Source organism: Hippichthys cyanospilos, chromosome 13 (genome assembly GCF_059441005.1).
Source record: "Hippichthys cyanospilos isolate Australia breed blue-spotted pipefish chromosome 13, RoL_Hcya_1.0, whole genome shotgun sequence".
Classification (NCBI taxonomy): domain Eukaryota; kingdom Metazoa; phylum Chordata; class Actinopteri; order Syngnathiformes; family Syngnathidae; genus Hippichthys; species Hippichthys cyanospilos.
In genome coordinates this window covers 6,331,171-6,357,773 of record NC_142381.1, presented here as the reverse complement: position 1 = coordinate 6,357,773, position 26,603 = coordinate 6,331,171, and the positions used below count along the sequence as shown (strand labels likewise).

Sequence of the window (26,603 nt, the reverse complement as noted above, 5' to 3'; positions counted from 1 at the left end):
TAGAAAACAAGCCGGGTCTAGCTTTTTATTTATTTATGTGTGCTTACAAACCACATGAGGAACGGATGCCCCATTTCGGCTTCCTCTCATGTCACTTCAGCTCGCTGTTCACATTTCACTGGCGTGTCATGGAAATAGATTTGACTTAGACCACTTTTTAGATTTTCTCAACACATTCTCAACACTGGGCACACTATTATGTACAGTACACAATATTAAGCGATGACATCCAAAAGCATCATTAAAAATGTACCTTTACTATGTCAAAGTACTTTGTTTTGTCTGTTAGATATTTATTAGCATATTTATAAGTTTATTATTACAATTGAGGTTTGTGTTACATTATCCTGCCACTTGCTTGAAGTCGGCGGGGATTGATTTCAGCTTTTATACCTTAAAATTGTCGCTGGGATTTCTTTCCAGACCACCATACAATACATGAAATAAATCTGTAAAGTACCTTACTTCTCCACTTCTCCTTGGTAGAATCAAGAAATGATAAATCCAGTTGCACATGAAACATATTTAAGTTTAATTGAGGAATCTGGAGTTCCAAGTAAACACAATAAACAGTAGTCGGGTACAAATAATGAATAGAGATTGATGTCATGTGTGCGTATGTGTGTGACTATAAAATCACCACTGACAAAATGGAAGGACCAAGTGTGCTTTCCAAATCCAGACTTTAAATATGACAAATCAAATAAATTATGATTTCAGATTACATGAATAGTTTAAATACCATTAACCTTATACAAAAGATCATTTTTAAACATGGAAAAAAAATGTCAGTAATTTCAGTGCCTCGCTGCCCCTGATCTATATCTACATATTCTGCATAGTCATAATTAAGGTTTAGAGTAAAACAATGTTCAAGACAGCAAAAGCCAAAGTGACCAGAATGGTTGAAGAGGAGCAGATGGAAGAAGAAGATCCAGACTCCACAAAGGGTTCTGTGTGTTTTAACATCCAGCTCTTCTCTTCATTGAGGCCCTGACGATCCAGCTCGGGGCCCATCAGCTTCCGAATGGTCTTGTAGTACTTGTTCAACCACTGCACCTAGAGCGAGAGTGGAAAGTACATTCTCTAAAACTACAACTAAACTGGCATCTGGTGTTCCACAGGGATGGTTACTAGAGCCACTTTTGCTCTGTGTGAATATTTGTTTGTAATTGATTGACTTGGATAAATAAGTCAGTTCTTTATAATGTATTATTATTTTATAATCGCTGGTTACTACATTTAGTATGAATTCTGTTATGAGACAGTTTTTACACGTCAGGGTGGAGTTTTTAGCTTGTTTATTATTGCTCTGGGTATTTGCAGTGGTGTCAAATTTTAATGCAAAAGACTGGAGGGCTTTTTTTATGTTTTAGTTCCTTGATTTGGCTAGGTGAATGGGTAACATTACAAACATATGATGCAGTGCTAAAAAGAGTGGTGGTAGAGCAAATCAAACTTCTTTCAATATAGCAACACACTTCAATGAAATGGCTGATATGAAATTGCTCAAATTTTTTCTTAAGCAGTTATGGTATTTCACTGACGGAAACACCATAACAATCAACATCTTTATATGCTATGTTAGAGCACTAAATTCCTCAATGTCATATTCAATTCAAAAGTGAAAGTTATTGAGTATATCCTGTAGATTTCCTAATTCAGAAAATTCTTTTCAGAGGGCCACTTCCAACTTAACCTCTCAGATCGTAATGTTAAGAAAGTTGAAACATTGCATAAAGTGGGAAAAAAAGCAATAATTTGAACATCTTTTTCAACATTTAGTTTGTTCAATGCACCTCAAAGAGGAACTAACTAAATTAACCAAGTACACTGTTGTACCATGCTGTACAGAATATGACTTGGTATTAGCATGCTGAAATAAGATGAGATGGTCCCGCAAAAGAAAACATTGTTTGGATGGAATCTTATGATTTGAGCATGGGCACCAATAGAGAGGTCTTTTATATTAAACTTTGCAGCGAAAACAAGTTTGATGGTTCCTTTGTTTCTTGGCCTGGATTCTGTAAAGTGTGCTTTCACATGCATAGTATATTTGGCGTACTTGTTTTTTGTGATTGGAAGTGTGGCATTTTCTTTTAAAATGACATATATATATTTTTTTTTTTTTTCAAAAAACACTTTCGTCTTTCAGTAAGAGAGAAGAAAAGGAAGTGTGGGTTTTTTGGAAGAAAATTAGCAGTCTTAAGAGCAGGGAAATGACGCCTCAGATATTGCACAGTAAGAAAGTTGATTACACCCTTGAAAGAGGAAACTGATCAAATCTTGAGAAAACAGCTTATGGCATATTAACCTATATACTGTTTATGCCAAAATATTAGACACGCCTTCTCATTCAAATTCTTAAGGTAATGATGACCACTCATTTTTCTTTAGTTAGCTTATTAGTTGTTGACATCATGTGAATTTTAACAGTATGGGTCTAAATAACTGAAGGTCCCAACCCCATTGATGAAGCAAGAAATTCAAGGAATTAACCCTGATAAGGGACAACGATAAAATGAAAACCAAAGCACAAATCGGAGCAAAGGGTGACTGTTGTGAAGAAACTCCAATATAAAGCATGGTTTCAGTTTTTTCACCATTTTTATTGACTACATATCGCCATAATTCTTCATTTATGTTTTTGATGCCTTCAGTCCGAACCTACAACGTACATATTGTAGACATGAACGTTTAAAAAAAAAAAAAAAAGAATGGGAAGGTGTGTCCAAACCGTCCACCTGTACTCTAGCAAGTATACCTATGGTATGGCTTTTATATTTAATTTAAAAAAATAAACTTTTAAATCTTTCCATGTCGCCCATGCCGTGCCATCTAGATAGCGCTAGGCTAACAAATGAGGGTCCCTAAAGTGCACCATACAAGTTTGCACACGAATTTCGTGCGAGCACGGACTAAGAGCAAAGCAACGACAAAAACATTAATACACTGCCTAGATAGACTTCATTGACCGACTCCTTTACATTTGAATATAATGCTCATGAGTCAGCTAAAATGTGTACAAACTTCTTCAACGTCTGATGACAATATTCTATTGAGTCGAATAAGAACATTCAGCTTTGGCAGGCGTTTCCATCAGTCAATTCGCTACTCAGTCTGAGTCAGCACCGATTCGTTTCATGCTATTATAACAACCAGTATACATATTTAATCATACAATTACCTGGACCGGGCTCAGAAGAGAGGCGTCAATCAACTTCTTATCATATGGAACCAAGGACACGGTGTCAAATGTCAAGTAGTTATGACCATACTGTAGGAGGAGGACACAGTCAATTACCATTCGCTGCTTATCAATAATAAATGACTGAATGTTCAATAATGTCTTGGCTTAAGTACCTTTGTATGAGCGGGCACAATCACTGCAACATCTTCAATACGAATTCCAAAGTCATTATCCTTGTAATATCCAGGTTCTGTGAACAAAATCGAGTTCATCACCCCCAAATACTCTCATGTGAATTTTGATTCAAATTTGCAATTGATGATTTTTTTTTTTTTAAGTCTCACCTATAGAAGTGAACATGCCTTCTCTAAAGGGAATGTTTTTACCCTGAAAACCAACAGGCCCTAAATGAAAATAGTTCATTAGTTTTACATTTAAAGAAAAATACAAATAAAAGTCAAACTAAATAAGCGGGATAAAATAATGAAACTAAGATCTTAAAAATATGAAGCTAAAAATATAGTAGAAGGTGTAAGTGTAAAGAGTATTGTCATACAATGTAATTTAAAAATACAAATAACAATGAATAAAACATTGGAATAATATTAAAGAATACAACACATACAGAAATATTAGAACAAAATGATACAAAGAAAGAAATCAAGTGAAAAATAATGCAACATTTGTATAATGCAAAGTTATTCATCAAATGTGCAGCATATAATTAAAAAAAACAACAACTTCTCATTATTCCCTTATTTAAGAGCCGAGTTAGTGTTTAAATCTGAAGGATCAATATTCTGTGCAAGTACAATATGACAAAAACAGGCGTACACTCATGAACCCCAAAATAATTGCCAACTCCATGTCCTGTGCCGTGGCCATAGTTGAGGCCCACTTCCCACAATGCTCTGCGGGCCAGCATCTCCATGTTTACACCTGGGGACAGAGCACCAGTTTACACACTCAGACTGCCCGCTGCTAACACGGCAATAGCTCAATGTCACCATCTAGTGGTTACAGTAAGATTTCAGCTTTTAACTGTTAAGAAATGAAATTGCCCACCTCTGGTCCCTGTAGGAAAAATGGTTCGAGATAATTCTATATTCCCCATTAGAACTCTGGTGTAGGCCTCCTAGTTAATGACACAGATGAGTAAACTTAAGTTTATTTTGTTTTGAAAAGGTCTCAACATGGCGGACGATTTCCCATACAGTGGTGACTTAATACAGGAGTGCCTGAAAAAAAAATAGTCATCAAATCATCTTAATGCTTATAACGGCTAAATACATTTTTTTTTAACCAGATTGCAGGATTAACCAGTAATGTGCAAAATGTTTTATTCTTTACATTACAGTATATGTTACTATGTTATCACTCAATTATTATCATTAAGTGCTATATAGGGTGCATTTTTTTTTTCCTTAACTGAAAACCAAAACATTGCCATTTTTTGGAGGGGGGGCTGGAATAGATTAAGTGAGGTCATGGAAAAAAATGATTTTGTAATAACTCAAGCCACCACTGTATTGTATGTCTACAGATCCGATGCAAAAAGTTACCTTTTGCATAGCTGTGGGGGTCCCCCAGTGGACTGTCCTAGTGATGTCGGTGGTCCCGTCTCTAGCGACGTGGAGAGAAGTCACGATGCCAATTCAACAATAAGTGATGCATGTGCGCGTGTGTGTTACTAACAAATACTGGCCGCCAGAGTCCACCAGGTACATTTCATTCACTGTCAGCTTCCTGCTGCTTTCAATTGTTGGGCTGCAGCACAAAAAGCACATTGTGAGAACGAATCGACACGAGAACACCTATCATGTAGTGAAAATGGGCTATTGAGTGGTTCTATTTAGTTTATTTAGCTTTATTAGCCAAACAAAATAGGTACATTCTTAAAAAACAAGTGAGAAATGAAGAAATCACGAAGTTGAAGCAAAATGAACAGGAATAGAAACAGATATACTTATGAAAATAATGTGTTTATGCAATAGGTTTACCAGTACTGAAATTAAAATCACAGTTTTGCGAGACTGTAACTGATGAATGGTATTCATTTATTGTTCAAAACGGAATAAAAAAAAAAGGCATTTCTGAAGGCACAATTTTACTGTAATTACAAATGAGAATATTTACCTGTAATGTGCCAGTGCAGCGTTAGGTCCACTTGCCGAGATGGTCTCAAAGCTTGGCCCCCTGTTGTCCTTTTGTTTGCTGAAAATGTTTTTTTTTTCTTCTAATACATTCATGTCCTAACACATTTCCGGTTCTCGTGTTTTGTACGCACAGTACTGAAACTGACCTGCGACAGTAATTGACATACGCAGAGGCACTCAGCTCCGTCTCCTTTCCTGTCGGCACCGCCTTCTCCAACCACATGAGAAGCTGTATGACAGCGACAGCATCCCGCACCTGAAATGAAGTCACAACGATCTGCTGAGCAAGAGTATGACATTAAATGCAAATGTAGTGGTGACAAGCAGGAAAAAAAGAAAAAAAAACATATACATGAGGAATTGTTTCTTTGATTTGTGAATGCATATTTTTTGGCTACTTTTGCAGTTTTGGTTTGCACTTTTTTTTTTTTTTTGGGGGGGGGGTCCTTATTGTGTTTGTCACAGTCTGCTGGATGGAGAATGTTTGCCCCTATTGGCAATTTTATTCTTTTGTGCATGTGAATGACATACATGAGCATCCCTCAAGATGCGCTGCTCTGTGTCATCTTTCACGGCTTTGGTGGTCAGCACAGGAGAATAGGGACTGCTTATTAGTTTGTCCTATGGAATGCAAAAAAATTAAAAATTCATTAAGACAAATGATATTATAAAAAGATATGACAAATGGTAAATTTCATATTATACTGTACCTAAGCAATATCTTTGCACCAAAGTCAGTGGGGCAAGTAATAAGTCAACAACATATTAAAAATAAAGAATAAAATTGGATGATTGCAAAACCAATATGTACAACTATTGAGGACATCACATGAGAGCATTTAAGAATGTGTGAATGCTTTCAGTATCATATATGAGCGCATTCTAGTTTTACATCATAGCATTTTACTATAATAGATGACAGAATTTCAGTACGCTGTATCAGAAAATTTCAGTCATGTACCAGACATTTCTGTTAATGTGTGAGAGGGTTTCCGTTGGAACAGGAATTTGAAGTGCAGCATACTTTCGGGTTCAGTTTCCACAGACACCCGCAAGCATCTATTCAGATTTATTCCCCAGGTGTCACATTTTTTTTGGAACATTGAGTATATTATGTAAATTGGTCATCAAGAAAGCAATGAAAGTGCCATACCTCCGGTTTTATGACCTCGTAAAGAGCGAAGTTAGTATACTCTGTGCCGATCCACACTTTGACCCCCTGTTGGGTGCTCACGTACTCCTCGAGGTGATCCAAAATGGCGTCGTAGGTTTTCAGTTGCACGCAGAAAGGCCCACCGCATGAAGCATTCAGGTGCACCCTCAAATCTTCCGTCACCCTCTCAGTGTGCAAAAAGAGCCTGATAGATGTGAGTTAAGATACTGATCAATGCAATCGCATACTTGCACACATGGCCAACCATGAGGGGCCCAGCAAACATACAATTTAGGATTACCTCTCATGGGCACGCTTGTGAAATGCGTTGGTGCACAAAAATGAATTATTTTTCACTTACACTACTGTGCTTCAGTAGTTTGTGACATTGTTTCAGTTTTACACTGTATATCAACACACTTCAAGTAAGATGTCTGTGAGAGTATTTCTTTTGTGGTTTAGGAGGATTTTAGTCGTATGTGAGCATCTCAATAGTATGTGTGAGAGGTAATCAGAATGATATCTTTCCCGGCCTCTCATGTGGAGCCATAAAGAATGTACCATATCTCATCCATGGTCAGTAGTGTGTATGAGTAGAAGAAAGGGTTGTATGGGATGTCATTTCCGCGCATATTGAACAGCCCTTGAAAATAAGAAAAAAGTCTGTTGTACATAAAACTTTGTCGGTAATAGGATGAAGATGTTGTACAACTTTGAAGCAACTTACATGCGGTCTCATCGAGCGCTGACAGCAAGAGAGCGGTGGGCTCATAAGGATTATCCTTCATCAGATTTCGGATTTGCTCCACTTTCGTCTGCCAGGACCTTTCTGTTGATGACATTGTCTTACATTAGTCAGTTATTAAATGGTACGTTACATGTGTTGCTAAAAATGTTCATTATTTCCATTCGGAATGTATCTCAATATCTCTTGTTTTTTTATGTTGCTTAGCTCTCAATTTGCTGAAAATCTTGTTCATTCACAAATTACAACAAAATAACACACATTCATTCACAGCTAGGCGACTGAATAGTACAGTACAGTGCCGTATAGATCAGGAATGTGTGTATCTTGGAATTATGTGTGAAGCTTTGAAATATAAACAAATAATAAATCAGGTTTTCGTTTTTTGGCTTTATCTATCAGATAGGTGGCCTGGAGCATAACAAGGGACTACTATAGTGCAGCAACTGATCATCTCCAATGAAAGACCAGGGCATTTGGGTCATCAAACTAGTTGGTCCCGGAGGTTCCTCGATCCAGGCTCGCTACTCGTGGGGACCGAGCTTTCACTGTGGCCGCCCCAAAGCCGTGGAACAGCCTATTCCAGGTTAAAATTGCACAGTCCAACGCACATTTTAAAACTCTGCTCAAATGTGAGCCATTTATTTTGAATGAGAATGTGAATGCTCAAATAAAGTGTTTTTTAAGCATACTTCGTGGTCAAGTTACTCTCTGAACGAGTAATAATACAGTCATTCTACAAAATATAAATTGCCGGAAAGTTGACCCGGACAGCATTATGCTTCTTTGATTATGTGTAAATTTACACAGGCATAAAAATCCCAGCAATGACGCATCCTATCTGGATTAAGTGTCCTTATCCAGATATGTTGTCAAATGCATGCACAAACATTCAATTTATGACGCTTTCCATTTGCTTCATTTGCCTCCTGTTTGACCTTAAAGACTAAAGAGGCAATGAGCCCGGTGGACGCCATATCAACATCTTTCTGGTTGGTTCTCCCAAAGTCAGCATTAAACCTGTCAACCATAAAAACATCACTGGGCTGTTTATGGCAAGGCCACATTATCGCTAGCATCCATCAGCACCCAGAAACAGGGAGGGAAACGCACGTATGACTCTGTCCGGAAGTCGGATGAGACTATCCGGCGGGACGGGAGGTCTCTCCTTCCACACTTGGTCCACCAGGTTGCCAGGCATCGACTTGAGGCTCCGATTGCTCGACTCCAGACTCAGTTCATATTCTTTCTGTGTTTCTAATGGAGGAAATGGCACACGATGAAGCTCTCTGAGACCAATCAATCACGAGGGAGCGTCTGACTGTCAGGGCGGCGTCAGCGGCCTCCGCTGATGTTAACGAGCACTGACGGGAGCGATGATGAAGACTCACTGAGAGAGAAGAGGAATGGATCAAAGCCAATCTTGCCGCCGTGCGGGACCTCTGAGATGAGCCACTCGGCTATGCTGCTTATGGAAACTGTGGATGACACGGATGACATGGCAGCGTTATTGCTGATCCCTGGCACTTAGACTTTAAATCAATCAATTGCAAGCTCCAATTTCACAATAGCAATGGTGGTCACAATGGTTCTCCACTTACAACAGGTTAGGGATTTGTAAAAGCAGCAAGAGGTTTGCTTGACTTCGAGTGATTCTGGTATGAAAATGGCGAGTTTCTCACCTGATTCCTAATATATACCTTGTTAGCGAAAATGAGACCATTTTGGAAAATCTGATTAGCAAAAGTTGGAAGAAATTGGGTTGTTGAAATGACCAAAAAGGACATTTTGACTGCAAAGTCCATACTCATGAGGAGTGATTCTGCTACTTTTGTACAGCTTTTTCTTGCAAAAAAAAAAAAAAAAAACAACTTTAAGATTGTTGTAGGTGTTATTACAGGCCCGTTGTTGTAGTATATGCTTGGTTCTAAAAACGTTTCATTTTTTTCATTTGTTTGCACTCATCATGTAAGTTAGCTGTGTTGCCCTGTGTGCCAAGTTTTTGCCATGTCTTGCATGGATTTGTTTTAATTATTACTTTTTTAAAAATAATAATTAAAACAATTATTTACTTACTTAATAATTATTAATCATGTTATTATATCATTATGTATTTACTTGATAATAATAATAAACTAAAATGTTTATTATTATTATTTTTAAGAGTCAATCCTTAAAGCCCACGGAAAATGAATCGAATTATAGACCCTAAAATCATAACCAAATTGAATCATGAGAAGGTCAAGGAATCCCATCCCTATCACCAAAGCATTGTCAAAAAGATTAGCCTCAGTTATATTCTTGCTAAATCTGGCATAGGGCATTTTCAACACCAGCAAGCGACGCCTGTCTATAAAGTATTGCTCAGTCTCAGAGGCAAGTGGAAGGTCCTCGGCTGACATTGACACACCCACCATCTTTTTGCAACTCCCAGTTACAGTCCATCTGTCTCTCCGCTTGAACCCAGTAGCGGCTGTCCGTCCACAGCGCCGCTTTCCCTGGTGTGACCACGGCTGTGCCTGCAGACAGGCGGGGAAATTAAATTGCAGATGGCAGTGAATGCAGCACAATCCAGCTAATCTCGTCTAATGTATGCAAAAGGGGACATGGGAAGGTTGAAGGAATCTAATAAAGCGAGACTTCACTATTGCCATCTTTTATCTCACTATTCCACATGGAAAGATGAAGTAAGTTTGCCGAAGCTGTGGGATAATTAATCCTGAGTAATCATCTTTTTTTTTTTTTTGGTGAGGGGGAGGCTATTAGGAGGAAGATAAAAGCAACTCTGATGTGGGATGTTGAGTCATTGGAAGGACGAAGAAAAGGAGGAGAGGGGGGTGGAGGAAGACTTTACCTGCAGAGCCCGTAAAGCCCGTCATGAAGGCCCTCCTTGCGTCACGTGGCGCGATATATTCACTCTGGCACAAAAACACTGTTAGTCATCACACAAAAAGGAATTGTATTTTATGATGATTGGCAGCTGTGGTACCAGGTGGGCATCTGTGCCAGGGATAATGTAGGCGGAGATGTTGGAGAAGAGCATTCGTTCTCGCAACTCGTGCAACCGCAGACTGCTGTTCACAGCTGTGCTGGGAATGTACTGACACACACATACACACACCATTTAACAAAATGAATATCTCCTGACTCATCGTTTCCTGTATCTCTCGTTGTAACCATTAACTGTATGCAACTGAAGCAATTGCAACTTGTGTCACAATAATAATTTCTTTCAGAGTATTCAGAAATTTAATGGTTGTTGTTACACTTTCTGATTTTTTACAAATGTATTGATGTAGTTTGAGGTCTCCTAATATTTTTCTTAATCCCTAGACCAAATTGGTATGCACAAACAGTAAATTGTGAGGCAGATATGCTAACCACTTGTCCACCATTTCATAAGAAAAAAAGTTAAAAATAATGTTATTCAATTCGTACTTGTACTTTAATGTTATTTCAAGCTGATGCAATTTCCAAACAGCATAAATATTTCTTTAAAAATAGTTGTTCAGAAAATATGAAAATACATAGAAATTTAAGAGCAAATACGATTAAAATTTTTAAAAAAAGTTAAAATGTAATACCCAAATACCCAAATATTAAAAAAAACAAATATATATATATATATATATATATATATATATATATATATATATATATATATATATATATATATATATATATATATATATATTTTTTTTTTTTTTTTCCCACTTTTGACTGAAAATGACATGACATATTCCAAGCATCAGGTGACAGGTGTTTTCCTGATTTGCTCTTGTGACATTTACAACCTAAGCCATGATTGGTTGTTACCTGAACCCTGAGAACATGAAATGCCATTTTCAGTCAACATCCAGTGGCAAAATGTTTTTTAAAGATTCTGATTGTAAAAGAAAAATCATTCTGTCAAACATCAATACATATATTAATATCCGTCTGATATTAACTTGAAAAACTATGCCAAAAACATGTCAAACAAATGTATCTTTAAAAAACTAAACAAATTTCACTTCAATGCAAATCTGCATCAAACAAAGCTAAAACATATCTATTTATTTATTAAATGCATCTGAAGGTATTTACCGTTCAGGATGAAGATGAAATAAAAGCCAACAAAAAAAATCATTTGTGGTATGCAGAGTTCTCACCGGTGGGGACAGTGAACAGTTCCTCTCAGTGGCCTCAAACAAAGCCGCGCGACTGACATTTCCTGCAATGAGAGAAGACCTTGTAAAGTAAGCCAAAGCACTCTGTCAGCACTTTTTGTTTAGTACCGAGTTGGTTTCTCCTTAGACGCAAACACCGGCAGAGCCTCCTACACAATCAAAGCTGGTGAGCAAATAAATCCCAACATGCAGCCTGATTAAATAAAGTACTGCTGTTGACGCATTTTTATGCAATGAAATGCAATGAAAACAGATTGCAAGCCCTACTTCACTGAAATCTCACCACAACAATCTTCTAAACGAGACGCATGTAATAAAACGGGCACATTGAACTTTCAGCTGCCGCTGTGTCTCACGAGTGAGCCGACAAGCAGAATTGCTCAAATGAGGATAAAGAAGAATTAAAAAAAAAAAAATACCTGTATGGAGAAATAGAAGCAGAGCCAAGATGGAAAGCATCTTGCCTCTGACACAAATCCAGAAAATGAGTGGCTGAGGCGGGCCGGGCCTGATTGGAGCAGGTGCACCGCTGTCCCCAGTCAATGTGGCTTTGTGGTAAGAGGCGTATGTACTATATGCCGCTTCCCCCTCTCTTACTTTCTCTCTCCCGTTTTATCTCATCCACTTTGCTTCACACTCCCCTTCCTCCTCCTGTCTCAACTTAGGTGTCCCCTGAAAGCAATCTTGTAATCTTTTCTTTTTATGATTGCTCTCCATACTTCAAATATTGTAACAGAATGTGTTGCCACCTAAATGGCATTTGAAATTCATGGTTTCTTGACCAAGTGGTTTGTTTTAGGTCCTAAAGTAAATTGGATTTGCTTTGAATACGCAGGACAGGATAGTGGAAATATTCTGAAAGGTATAGTCAATCTTTCCTTGCTGTTTGTCGTGTACTTCGTCGGTTGGATATGTTGTCTAAGTGAGCCACTCACTTGTCTTAACAAGATACAATTAAATGTTAAATTTTAAAATCGCTGTAAATACATTTTGAATCCACGAGAATTTAAATACTGTATATGAACATGCATGTGTTCATGTCACTGTTATGTTCTGTTGGTATTTGTGTTCTGTGGGTTTTTATTGCGTTTTTCTGTTTTGTTCTTTTTTTTAATTGTCTTCAGTGTCAGTGTCTTGTCAGTGTGATTGCACCCACCTGTTCGTGTTAACCTGCTTCCTTTGTGTTGGCTTCCTTTGTGTTCCAATTGTCTCTTGTCCAGGTGATTCTTGTTGTGTCATCAGTTTTGAGGGTATTTAGTTTCCTGTTTTCTATCACGCCGTCTTACGTCATTTCCTTCTGTCAGTTCTTTGTCCTCGTGAGTTATATTCCTGTGTTTTCATGAATTTTGAGTCTAGTCTTATTTCTGAATTTTTGTTTCTTACTTTGTTGAAGTTAATTTAACAGTGTTGTGGTCATCTTTGATACTTAAAATGTGTTATTTTCTTTTGCCTATGCATAGCAATAAGTCAACATTATTTACAAATTCCACAGAGATTCATATACTTGAATTGCTTGCCAACTCTAGTTTAACCTAATATTTTAAAAACACCACAATCATCAGAAAAACCTTCTACCTAATGTAGAAGTTTACTTTTATCATCATACTTGCTGCCAGATTCTTGACATTTACAATCAAAAATGAGTAATACGTTTTTGGAAAGAAAAAAAAAACTCATGTATGAACAAGTGTTCATGTCAATTCTTTGCAACTATGATGATTTTAGACAGATGTCAGACACTGGATTGAATAAAAACACATGTCGTCTTACATATACAACTCTTTTATCAGTTGGAAGGAGGTTGTACTCCACACTTTATTGCAGTTTGTGGCGGGGGCTTAAATTGGCAAGTCAGTGTACATAAATTGTAACAGGAAGTCAATGCAGCTGCTGTCCGGCTTACCAGCCGAGCAAAAGGAGATAGAATGCATATTTGTTGGAGGACATCATCCAACGTTTTAAAAGAACATAGAAAAACTGTCTGACCCCTTCATTCTGATTGGTGCATAAAACGTGGAAGAAAGTCATTGATGTCACTCTGGAAAATTTTAATTTTAATAATTCATGTTGCATTTGTACTCATGTAATACCATCAGCAGACACTTCCTGGAATGCTTTTGTCAGCCATGACACTCTTGGAGAAAAATATAATTTGAAATAGTATTAAAAATACAAAAGATGCAACCAAGGTCAAGTGAAATAGAATTGTGACACAACAGGCGCCTTGTTATGAAGTAGGAATGATGCACAACACTACATAAGCCTAAACATACCTACCAATCTACCTACTACCAGAAAACTGTCGAAGTATGATTTTATGACTGAGCACTATGAACTCTATCAACTACAGTAGTTTGGAAAATAAGATGACATAACCAGGATGATCATTTGCAACATCAATGACAACGATACAATGAAATAAGATAAAGGGCACTCGTGATCACGTAGTTGATCATTGAACTCACATTACTAACGGGTATCTTTTGTCAAGCTGATATCAAGCCATTGCTTTTATTTGGGAACGGATCTCAAATGAGATCTTTTTTATTCACCTGTTTCCAATTAATCTCTTTGCCAGTGGAATATTCAAAAGAAATATTCTTGAACATTCATGAACATTCATCCGTTTTCAAATACAACTAACTGTATTTGCACAAAAACAAAATTATAATATACGTATATATAAACTATTATTACAAACAATATATTTTAATAACAACAATATAGTCGGAATTGTATTAGTACAGTAATAGCCTATATGTTATTTGATCATAATAATACCTAAGTGATGGATTGAAAAGAGTCCAAACAAATGTACTGTACGTAAATTGTGTAATGGACACTTTGTCACCACAAGAGTTCACTGTTGCCAAAATAATGCCGATTAAACAGACGTTCTTCGAAACCAGAGCTCACAATCAGCTGGACCCTGAGCCTGGTTTTCGTGTGTGGGTGTGCGTGTGAGGCAGCGTCACTACTCAGCAATTGGGTGATGAGGCACAAAGTTAAAGATCAATATTAATAAACGGTATCCGTGGCAACGGGGTCGAAGAGTGACTGAGTCAGAGCTCATTCAGAGGAAAGCAACCGGCACTGAGAAACCTACATGGGTACCTTTTAATGAAAAAGGCCGCTGATGACGCAGTTTTTTTTTTTTTTTTTGTGCTTGTTCATATTTTAACAAGGAGTTTTCAAGTTAAGAGCAAACCTGCCCCTCTTCACGGCCAGAAAGGGTTAAAGTTTATAAATGTTCAACAAGAGTTCAATGATGGACACTAGTATCAAAACTTTGGTGACCTTCCTAGATAGTGCATGATTGAGTAAATAGTGAGCGCTTGCTCACTCGTAAACATCAGCCTGCAAAAAGCAGATACACTTCGTGGAAACTTGGTTGTTAGTAAACACCCTTTCCGGCAATGTGTTGTGCGAGATGTAACGCGTGTCATATTTTCACTGTGACTTCAGCTGATTGTTCTCATGGAATTGTGGGATACTGAAGTCACTTTGCTTCAATTTAGCTGGACGTGATAGAAGACAGTTTTAGGACTTGGGACTTATCTGGCTAAAAGTCATGACGGATGATGGTTTGATTTAGGGCCAACAAGGATTAGGGGTTGAGGGGTGCTGAGCTTCTGGCCATTCAGAATCCTCTGTACATCTTAATGCAATTTAGTTCCAACATTTATGAAAGGGGATTCAATTTTGGGGTGCTTGAGAGCCTCCTGGCTCAACACCTATGGTGAAATCTTTCTTGGGTAAACAGAGTACAAACAAAATGAAGCCTTTGCATTCTCTTTCTCATTCTATCAGAAAAGGACAAATGAGGTCCACTGTGATATTACGCTGGGGGAGACACATAATCGACTTGAAAGTGGGAATGCAGCCAACATTGATTGTGGCCGGTAGCTGATGATGGAGTCTTGTGTGTGACTGCTCAGGACAAATGAGTGATGGAGGGGGTAGCTCTGTTGCGAGTGGCAGGTCATGCATGTGTGGGATGATGGCGATGCTGATAGTGACAAAGACGGGGGATTACTGGAGGGTCGGTTGCTGGTTAATGAGATGAATGCATGACTTCTACCATGTGAAGGCAATAAACACACTCTGCAGTCCGTTTTATATATATATATATATATATATATATATATATATATATATATATATATATATATATATATAAAATGTGTTTTCCTCACAACTAGATATTTCAACTGCAAATTTTTAGCAACCTTCATGTATTAAATGTACTGTATCCAGCGAATAAAGTAGAGGATTATAACAGTCTTATTATCTCATACAGTCTTCATTTTTAGAGACATGATTATGTGAAAACATAGTGTGCTTGTGTGCGCGTGTGTGTGTGTGAATGTGTGCTTTGGATTTTAGATCAGCACAGCTTTTGAGTAGAACATTGAAACAAATTGGACAAGTAAGTGCTTTTCGTGTAACACATTTTGTAAGGCTGTGAGAGAAAGAATAATATGGTTCGGTAGAGGTACAGTTGCATCACCGGTGAAAGTAAATACAAACGAAAGTTAGTTTTTGTCGTATTGCCTCTCGCCGCAGGCTTTACTCAAGCTCGCTGTATTTACTTTTTGAACCTCTAATCATACTAGGGTCTTTTTTCCGCTCAGAATTTTGTTCAGAGTCCAATTCAGAGTTAGCCTTGTTTGTCTTCAAAAACTCCTCCATCACTGTCACTGACATGGTATTTTGAGACAAGATGGTTGCAGCCAAAGGTGGCGGTGATGAGCAGGAATGACTTATGTGAGCCCCGCCAATCACAGTGACCCCTCGGAATCTGGTTTCAAAGTACTGTGCTACGGCTAATTGGCGAGGAGTATTTATCACAATGCACCCCTGACTAACTCTCGCAGAACACTGCGCCGCAGCAATGTGGTTAAAAAAAAAAAAACGCTCTACAGAAACCTTTGCGCTTATATCTACGCTGTCTAGCTGAAACAGAGAATTACTTCTAGGTAAATATAAACTACATGTAGATCTTATTAACTGCGGTGCTTCCCCTAATTCAGCCTCGCCACTGTGTATGCACTATGCACACTAAAACAGATGTGTGCACATACTGCATCAGCATGCGTTCACACACTCCGACACAAATTGCTTACTGGGCCGAGCTCCAATCAGCAAGATTAATGCAGCCATATTACATTTTACTGTAAAACACCGGCACGGAGACCTCTGGGGAACAAACGAGTCTGCAATCCCTCAAAGCTTGCCTCCAATAATTGAATCAACTTTTGAGGCTATGGGATAACCCGCTTAAAGAAATTTGCAAAAGCTCGCAGCATTGTTATGCTCCTTGAAGTGCGCCACAGGAAAGACTCAAAAAACGCATTTGTGGAAATGGCAATTTGATTGGCATTGGAGTGTCATGGCTTGCATTTTAGATTAGCAATATATATGAAACAGTAAGTGAAAACTTTAACTTTGAAATGGTCTTGAAACCACAGACAGAACTTAAAAAGTCCGCGATGATAAAATGCTAGATTGAGTCCAGTGACAACATTTTAGGATAATTCAGTGGTCCATTGCATCCGCAAATGATTAGCTTCTGAGGGAACCGACCTACTTCTGACAAAAATTGTCATGGAAGTGACAATGATAGGGTATTTCTGATTGACAGATTTGAATCACACTTGTCACTAGTACCACAAACGCTTTCAGAGCAATTGCAATTGATGGTGGTGATCAAGTTTGGTCCAAAGCCCGTCGATGTGAACAGTGTGCGTCCTGGCTTTGAGACACCACTATCCTTCCAACACCATGATGCTTGGGACACTAACCGTGCAGGATGACGCGTCTCACACTTTTGAATTCCAAATGGCCGAGGCGATCTTATGGCTTGGGGTATCAGCAGAAAAACATGGTAGGCAAAAGTGTCTGGATTCTTGATAAAGTCTGAAGAGAGTGTGAGTTAAAGACAGCAGATCAGTTCTGCACAAGATCCACTAAGCTGCTATCAGCTTATCAAAATGTTTGCCTCGGGTTGAGATGAAAGCATCTTTGTGATTGTGTGAACAAAAACAGATGCTGGATATTTAATTGTGTGCGATTTTGCAGTCTCGGGCTTTGCAGTTTTCCTGATAACATATTAAGAGAGACAAAGATGAGGATATAAAAGTGTGATTGTGGCACCAAAACATTTTATATTGAGTCATGGCGCTTTTCGCCAAAAATCATCACCCTGACTCCAATATGAGTGTCCAGAGTAAAGTGTAGGCAAAATGCTCAAGTCTTGTATAGCGTCATGCACAGCAATGCTCCCAAATGATTGGTAAACCAAAGGAAGCCATTAGGAACTGGATTGTTTGTATATGCGGCTGAATTTACTTCAGTTGAGTCCAGAAATAGGAAAAACTGCAATGAGCTCAGCTTACAAACAATGCGTTGTCAAGGGGTTTCGTCCGACTTCCCTTCCTGGCCAGAAAAGAGCAATGTGCTGCAGAGGAAGTTGTTGACGGGAGGGACCTAAAGAAAACACGCAAATGAGGAGGCCAGTAAACAGGAAAAGCACCTGGTTCAGGAGTGTGTTGCCTTCAGGGACATGGGAGACGCTGCTATGTTTTGCTTCCTATCGATTCATAAGGTTTCCTCATTGACGGATATCCCTTTTGTATGCGTGTGTGTCTGTGTGCATGCATGCACGTGTGTGACATTATCACAGCTTATATGTACAGTGCTATATCAATAACTGGTATAATCAATTACACTGAAGAATTTGCTTCAATAAAATAATGAAATGTATTCTGTATGTGTAGAAATGCTTTGTGTCCACCGACCTGCACAATGAATGTAATTATCGCACTTAAAACACACATGCATTCCTCAGCCTGCGAGGGGCGGGGCGTTCCTCCCAAGAGATTTCATCATTCTCTTGAGAGGACCAAGAGCCGTAGCTGTGTGTGGAGGTGAGTCCGAATATATCTAGTTGGAACGTTTCCACCTTACACATCAGCGCAGGCTCCCTGCCAGAGACGTGACATTCCATTTCCCAAGAGCTGACTTCTGCAGCCGGTGATCGGAGCGCCATGGTGCAGCGCCTTTGGGCGCCACCCAGCTCACACTGCACCTGACCCCTAAGGGGTCTTCAAAGTCTCATACGGATGAGCTGTTTTCACAGAAATCTACCAACTTCATGGAAATGAAAAGGTACAAGTGTGGAGAAGCTGCCCAATGCCATGCTTGTTGCACTGACAATAAATTACAGGACATAACCATAAATCCAGTATCCTGGGGTAACAGGCCACCTGTTCGCTGACAGCTGGCGCAGTTGCTTTGAAACACTACCTTTTGTTAATGTATGCACTTGCTTGCTCCTCAAGTTGACAGTGCATTGTGAGTAATGCCCAACATTACTTGAGACACATTGTAAGTATTTGAAGAACTTGAATTGGTTCAGGTTCCGCTGTTATATAGACCATTTTCTTATTATCATAGGGGCTGAGTTGTTAAATGTTTAAATACTCAGTTTTGTTGAGGTTTTTCAGGATTCCAATGTCATACCTTTTAAAACCCTCTTAAAAATTGGGCTCCATTGGACTTGTGACACAACACTCAAAACTGAAACTGTCCCAGTTAAACCAGGACCTCTTCTCACCCTAAATTATTGAAAATAATTACTAGTAAATGTCGCAATGCTCTCCACTCTTTGGCACACTGTTTTGCGTCAGCAGCAATTTTACATTGCTTAATCTGTATAGAAGATTTATGCAGCCATATTTTAAAGTTCAACTTTCCCCTAGTGCAGTGCTTCTCAGTTATATTTTGCAAAGCCCCCCAAATAGAGAAAACATTTCACGTCCCCCACACTTGCCATGTCGACCATAAATAAGATTATTATCTATAGAATTGTATAGGTATATTACAATTACACTTCACATGCAAAATCCTTTTTCCTGGGGTCATCCGTGCCCCCCTGGCACTGCCTCGCACCCCCTCAGGCGGGCCTGCCCCACTATTTGTGAAGGACTGCCCTGATGGAACGTCCGCTCCTATCAAGACAAGTGGACACAGGCCTTTTAAGCCAAAGTTCAAGTCCTCCTTGAAGTGCTCCACACTCAGACAAACTGTTGCTACTTTTGAGTGTTTGGTTGAATAGACAAAGTCAAGAAGTAAAATGATAACAAGCATTCCAGATTTAGTGGAGATTCAAGAGAGGCTTTGGTTCAACTTATGACTGTAAGTGTTGGGCGAACATTCAGAAGTTCTTAAGCAGCTTGAGAGGGGGATTAGTGCCTAACTTGACCTCTTGGCCTTTCAAAACAAGCCACTACTATAGCTTACAGGGGGGTAGAGGAAAAAAAAAGTGGTCACCTTCGACTCGCTGAAGCAAATTCCTCTTTCCCTCTGACACTTGTAAACCGTTCACCTCATGACAAAGGGAGCAGCACATGTCAAAGGCGACCAGTCAGTTTGGGCCACTAGAACAAGCCAGTCAGCGGGAGGTTAAGCCAAAAGCCGGAAAACAGTGAAACGGAGCCCCAGAGTGCTTGTCTGACAGGACGTAAAGGCCATGAGCTGCTTTGACCAACCAGACGTGGCTCCTGATTTCAAACCTGGGGTTGTACTTTGAGAGTCAAAGTGCTGCCACTCATAATTTTCCTTTGTTGATAAATTCATCGCCACTGCTAGTATGAGACGGTAAAGGCTCATGCACATTCTGTACCAATAGTTGGCCACAATATCAGCACTTCCTTTGTCTTCCAATCAAAGAAACATTTGTTCAATGTCCCTAAAACTACTTTTTTTGCAACAAAGACCACTTAATCTCTTCACATACCATCATTACCAACATTAACTCTGTATTTAAAACGAGGAAAAAAAGATTCAACTAAAATTATTGCACACTTGCTCAATGGAAAAAAAAACCCCGACATAATATGTGTTTGATAAGAATTTCATTGGATTAAATTCAAGTGTCTTATATATAATAGTTAAATGTAATTAAACTGTACTGAACCCATTTCCATTAAGGACAATAAAATGTTTCAAACACAATTTTTTCCAGATAATACAACATTTAGCTTTGCAAACTGCTAATGCCAAAAGGTTGACATACATATTCCAGCAATTTCAGTCAAACATATCAAAAACATTCCTAATTTAATTAGATGGTCACATAAACTGACACTTTTTCAATGAATAGCAATACCCCTTGATCTTAATGGGGAAAAATCTGATCTGGCAGATATTACATACAGGTTTTAGAAAGCTATAAGTGCAACGAGCACATTTAACCGCTAAATCATGTCACGCCAAACTAGAGCTTTCGGCTCAAATTTTAAGACGTCCTTTCAAAGAGAACATAGAAACAAAGCTTGAGACACTTCCAAAGTCATGCCACATTATCCAGGCCTGCCTGTTAGCAACACTTTCTTTTGGATTGTGTTGTTTTATAGACAGTGTTGTGCTTTTGATATTCTATTCTTTTTAGTGTGCTCTTATCTACTATTTAAAATGATTTAAGCGGCCTACACTTGCCAAACGTTGACAAGCCAAGCATAAGACTACATGTAATTGTGGAAAGAAGTAAAGAACAAAATGGCTTGTTTCGTGATATGTTGAAATGTTGCTGGACCGCCATGTAAATGTGTTTAAAATTAAAATAAGACTGATTTGTTGGCTGCATACAAGAAGTTACAGAGGTTCGCCATATGCATTTGTCAATATAAGTCATGCTAGAACAATTTCTATTTGCATTCAAAAAGCCGCGAGCAATCTTTTTTTTCCAACATTGTGCAGACTTACTTGTGCAGATAATTGTGGGGACTTTCCATGGGAAATTGAGCTTCTAACAAGAATTTATAGGAACTTAAACAGACATTTGGGATAACCAAAAGGTTTTGGTAGAAAACCAATCAAGTTTGCAGAAAATCAGGTTGCCAGAACTGCAATGGTTCTGTGGGGTGTTTGAATTTTGAACACAGCGACATACGGTACATCAAAACATGAATACTTAATTACCTGTCTGAAAGGATCACAACATCCTTGCTAAGTGTCACCATGAATCTGTCAATGGTCCCTAGATGCAGGTTGGCATGCCTGCAATTACTTTTTCAAGTTGGAATTTGGGGATCACGGCGACGGAAAAGAAAAAAGGCAGGCCAAAGTCGTGAAACTGCGGGAAGGCGATGACACGCTGAGCCGCAGCACACCATCACGGGGAATTTCTGGCTTGGATACGTAACCTTTAGGCAACCTGCTCATGTTATGACAACATGAGCTTGAATTAGATGGAAAGACACGTTATAGCAAAGCACCTCTGGACTTACACTAAATCTAGAGATTCATCTTTCATAAAAGCGGAAAGAGTGCTTCATTTCAATGGCTGCATGGCCAAAACAGCGTTCATAAGATGGGCCTTATGGTTATGGAGGTTTAAGTGCTTCCAGATACACTGTATCAAGTGTCTGTGGAGCGTTGTTTAAATACTTTTTAAAGATGTGCTGAGTCACGCACTTTTTCACATGCTGATAGCCTCTATCATTTATCAATAACACCCCAAAATGGTTTTATATCTGACATTGTTTTTGAACGACTTTAGGAACATGTGCTAAGCTGTATCCATCCATCCATCCATCCATCCATCCATCCATCCATCTTCTATAGCTGCTTATTCTCAGCAGGGTCACGGGCTTGCTGGTGCCTATCCCAGCCATCTTCGGGCAGCAGGCATGGGACAACCTGGACTGGTTGCCAGCCAATCACATTCATTTATCAGTTCAGTATCTTATCCTTGATTAAATGTAGCGAAGATCTGCTACAAATGGGGGATAGGGACCAAGTCTCGTCACAAATAACAAAAATCCATTAAGAAACTGGCTACATTTACATGCAGTCGATATTTGGATTAAGGTCGGGGTCTGTCAAAATTTGGGCTCCGAAAACTTTTGGAATATGTCCCTTTACATGCATTCGCAAATAGGGTTTATTGTTTTACCCCCAATCCAGACCATGTAATATGGATAATATCATGACGCAAATAGACATAATTTCCATTTAACGAGTTCTTGGTTTCCCCCACACTCCAAAGTTGAAGCTCTATATAACGGCAGTAGCAAGTTTCGTCATTGGGGACTACGCGGATAAATCAATGCTAAGAAATGAGCAACAGGTGGCTTGACTTCTCTCTATAGCAAGTGACTTTATTTTTATGTTGTCAGTACATGGAATTTATTATGAATGGGATTTTGCATTGTGTTTTTCCATTAAACTAGTGGACCTTAAGGTAAATGTACGTATAATTGTCTTTGTTTAATGTTTAATTTGACTGCATGTAAACTTCAATTGACTCCAATTGATTTTGGCATGAAAATGCAGAACGCTGTTACAACATAAACACTCTTGCATAGGATTAAACTTTGCTTAAGTACAACAGCAACATAGTTCTTGCAAATAACAGTAGATTGGCCTTTGCCCCAACACTCGTCAACTCAAGGGGTCTTTCAATATATTATGTCCGCAGGTGGTCAATATGAGATTCGAAAAAGAAAAACAATGGTTGCATTCTTGGCTGCCCTGTTGGATGTGGACGCGCCGTTCAGGATCTGTGCCGTTTCCTCAACGCACGCTGCGCAGCCTCCAAGGCCTTGAGCTACCTGCATAGTTTCCAGGCGGCACATCCGACATCAAAACCTCACCCACAGAGAATCCGACATTTTTTTATTTTCAGGTCGCAGGTGTGAGGTGTATTCGTCGATGGACTTTCCAAGGATGTAAAATGAATGGCAGACAAGGAATGTTCTTCCCCCTGCAAACGTCTGCAAACAAAAGCAATGGAATGCAGGAAGATGACTGTTCATGTTGAAGATGGAGCAGATACGCTCATCTGAATAATAGGATCCTGAGCAGCACTCGGAGATAGAAGAAGCATACCGAAGGGCTACGCGAAGGGTTTTACAGCAGGACCGGCATTATAAATCAATACAATTGCAAGCCACAGAACGAGAAACCCTCGAAAGGATTTGAGGGATTCAAGCAGACGATATCAAAATCATCTGCTCGTAACAATTTTCCAATTGGACAATGAAGTCAAGCAAAACCTCAATTAAGTTGGTGAAAAGGGACTCTGGGAAGGACGCGTTTGTGCTGAAATTGGTTGATGCTCCAGAGAACACAGGGCTGTTATCACGAAAGGGAACACATTAGAGTCACACACCGGACAGACAGGAAGTGCTAAGCACATTTCAGATATCGCCATGGTGATTGAGGGAAGATGGGCTGGAGAGCTGAAATTGCTCATAATTGCCTTGCCTGAGCCTCAGTGACTTCTCTGCAAATAACCAGGCCCAAGGGGGGAAAATAAATAAATAACAGGGGAAGACATTTATTTGAACCAGGTGAAAAAACATGTGTATAATATTAATATTCGCTAGCTCCGTGTTCACTGATTGAGCCAATGCACCAATGATATTCAATACCAATTTTCTTGCTGAGGAAAGTTCAACCTGGCATCAGGTGGACATTGAGGACATTGTCTCTGGATTGGCAGAGCCAAGTAGTGGTCCCATTATTTTGGAAAAGGGACCAGAGTTTGTTACAACTACACACTCCTTAGCCTCAAGGTGAGATATATTCAAGATGTTGGCACTATGTTATGTAACCATATTATCTTCATTGTTTATCTTTAACACCCTCTTGAAATTGTAATTTGGCGTATGTTGTCTTATTAAGAAAATAAACAAGAAATTGATCACAAAACCCTGGCAATTAATCACAATGTGTAAAGTTTTATATCCACTTTATATGAGGTGATCTTATTTTGGATCCAGCAAATCTAATGGATCCTACATGTCTGGTGTCTGGTCGCCATGGCCACTGCAACGGCCTCAGCTGGCTTGTCAAAGTGTCTTAATAGGGCCTGTTGATGGATGACTCTATTACTGTACCGCGCCGCATGCTGCGTCACCCTCCAGCAGCACGCGACGCTGCCGCAAAATCACCAGGAAGCAGTGTTGCTGTGAGGAAATGAAAACGTTTAAACACAAACTAACCAACAAACAAACGTGAGCTGTCTCCCGCTGAAGGACTTCCTGATGATGATAAGAGCTTGATTGCAGCTAGCAGCACGGACATGAGGTTGACAGCGAGGGTGACAAACACGCTTCCTGCAAAAGGCCTTGTTGTCATGCTTTGTCGCAGAGGTGGGCAAGTTTTACTGCAAGCAGTGGACCTCTCAACAACCACTGAGATTAAATGAAAAATGGATCACACTTTTTATTAAATCTTTCATTGTCCAAAACGTGTGCCACTCAGCAAAGGACATGTCGAAGCCTCTATGCATTTTTATGTAATAATTTATAACTGATTGAAGGTGGCCTATTTCATCATTTTACTTTTTAGACAAAGAAAACAAAACATTTGCTGAACTTCCTGAACAGATTGGCAGTGAGGTAAAAAATGAAGCGTGAACCAACAAATGTGGGTCAGGAGACTCATGCATCACAGCTCGCTGCACTGCTTGCATGCCTAAAACAACACGTTTAATCCATTCCTTTACGCTAATTTAACAAAACAAATATGTAAATTAAGATGAGATCACCTTGGGAAGTCATGCACTCCGCTTTTGCTGCAAAAGGCTTTCGTTCATACTTTGTTAAAGGGCACTTATCGGGCCCTTATGCTGTTGAATGTTTCAAATATCATGATTTCAATTTAGCACATTAGCGATTTATTATTTTTGTTTTAACCAAGAAGTGAAATTTCTCATGGGCTGATACCACACATCTCACCGTGGTGCTGCCGCACTTCCTTCTTGACATCATTTGAACGACGTTCGGCCAACGAACACCATAACGTCATCTTAATCTTTTATCCTCACGAGAGTTGCGAGGCACTGGAGCCTATCCCAGTGGAGTGAATGAAATAGGCCAAAACAGGCGTTTTTCTGAAATAAAAATGAACTGGAGATCCAACAAAGCAAAACACGTCAAGAGACTACACACAATAACGCCCATTCCTTCTAAGGGCAATAAAAAGGCGGTATGAGGGCCTGTTATCATCCTCATGCCCCTCTCAAGCCCTCCCAATCACAGATCAGCTTGCGAAAGACACAGCCAAACACAGAAAACAGGTGAGCTGTGATTGGTTGTTACCTGAGCAACTGTGATGTCACTTTCAGCCCACAGCAGGTAGCAAAATGGCCACCGCATGAGAATGGGAGATGGGTAGATTTCGGAAAAGTAACAAAGTAAAGCGAGAGAAAAACTGAGAAAAATCTGAGAAAAACTCGAGGAATCAGCAACCAAAAGATACACAGAGAATACTCACGGGATCCAAAGTGACAATCCCGGGACGCTGTACGATCATATTTAATTCAAACCTGTCATGTTTAAGGAGAACTCACTAAACGGTCAACGCTCAAACGCTCAAGTGGATCTTTGGGTTTGCAAGGAATGGATATGCACATTCGCTACAATCCTCTTAAGTTTCACAGCCGTGGAATGTGTCACGTTTACGCTCAGTTACACGCTGATGTGAGGATGTTTCAGTCACAAACTAAAATATGTGAGAAAGCGTACCTCATTCAAGCCAGCCAAAGCCTACTGAGTTGCCCAGCACCTGTTTTCTGCTCGGCACCGAACTCCTGGCTCCAAGACTGCCATTTTTTCACCCACAATATAAGAAATCTCGGAGGGTTGGAGTCTGCGACAAATCCACGGATCCTGGATTATTTGCATCCTGCATGGGGACTGGCGACACACATGGAAGTCCGTGCAGACCTTTGATGGCTTCCATATGTCACCCGGCCCTTGAGAGCCTGTGCACTTTTTTGAATGTTTTTCTTTCAATCTTTCATCCCTCGCTCTGTTTCGCTCTTTAAACAGCTCCGAGCTGGATGGGGAGGGGGCCGGAGGGGGTGAACGCTGGTGAGGTTGGCGTGGGTCAAACATGATGGCGATTAATTCTAGCAAAAAAAAAAAAAGTCTCAGCCCGATGCCTACACCTTTACTCTAAATGATTGGTAGGAGGTCAAAGTCAGGACACGTTTTACAGGCAAATAGCTGACAGAAGATAATTTGTACGTTTTGTAGCGCCCTCTGTGTTTATTGGGGTCTCAAAGCTGGAGCCATGCTGAGATTTCTCACCATAACTCCTTGATTACAACAACTTTATTATTCCTTATTTTAAAAGGTATGTGTCAAAACAATCTCTTGTAAAACACATAAAC

General features: G+C 39.4%; 1 protein-coding gene across 2 annotated transcripts; it reads right to left on the bottom strand.

Annotated features, from left to right (window-relative positions):
- Positions 1-508: 508 nt before the first annotated feature.
- xpnpep2 (X-prolyl aminopeptidase (aminopeptidase P) 2, membrane-bound) lies at positions 509-26,195 on the bottom strand. 2 transcript variants are annotated; one of them, XM_088431443.1, is made up of 21 exons: positions 25,954-26,195; positions 11,396-11,457; positions 10,234-10,344; positions 10,099-10,162; positions 9,659-9,763; positions 8,636-8,722; positions 8,358-8,501; positions 7,227-7,328; positions 7,061-7,142; positions 6,500-6,704; positions 5,878-5,967; positions 5,493-5,602; positions 5,327-5,404; positions 4,886-4,957; positions 4,753-4,813; positions 4,256-4,325; positions 4,025-4,129; positions 3,535-3,594; positions 3,364-3,440; positions 3,188-3,277; positions 509-1,059 (listed from the first exon to the last, which is right to left on the bottom strand). In XM_088431443.1, exons 3-21 carry the CDS (start codon positions 10,285-10,287, stop codon positions 856-858), a joined length of 1,860 nt encoding a protein of 619 aa, XP_088287569.1. In that variant the 5' UTR covers positions 10,288-10,344; positions 11,396-11,457; positions 25,954-26,195; the 3' UTR covers positions 509-855. The 2 variants fall into 2 exon arrangements, with proteins under 2 accessions (XP_088287569.1, XP_088287568.1); XM_088431442.1 differs by lacking the exon at positions 25,954-26,195 and adding an exon at positions 11,833-11,968.
- Between the last annotated feature and the right edge of the window lie 408 nt (positions 26,196-26,603).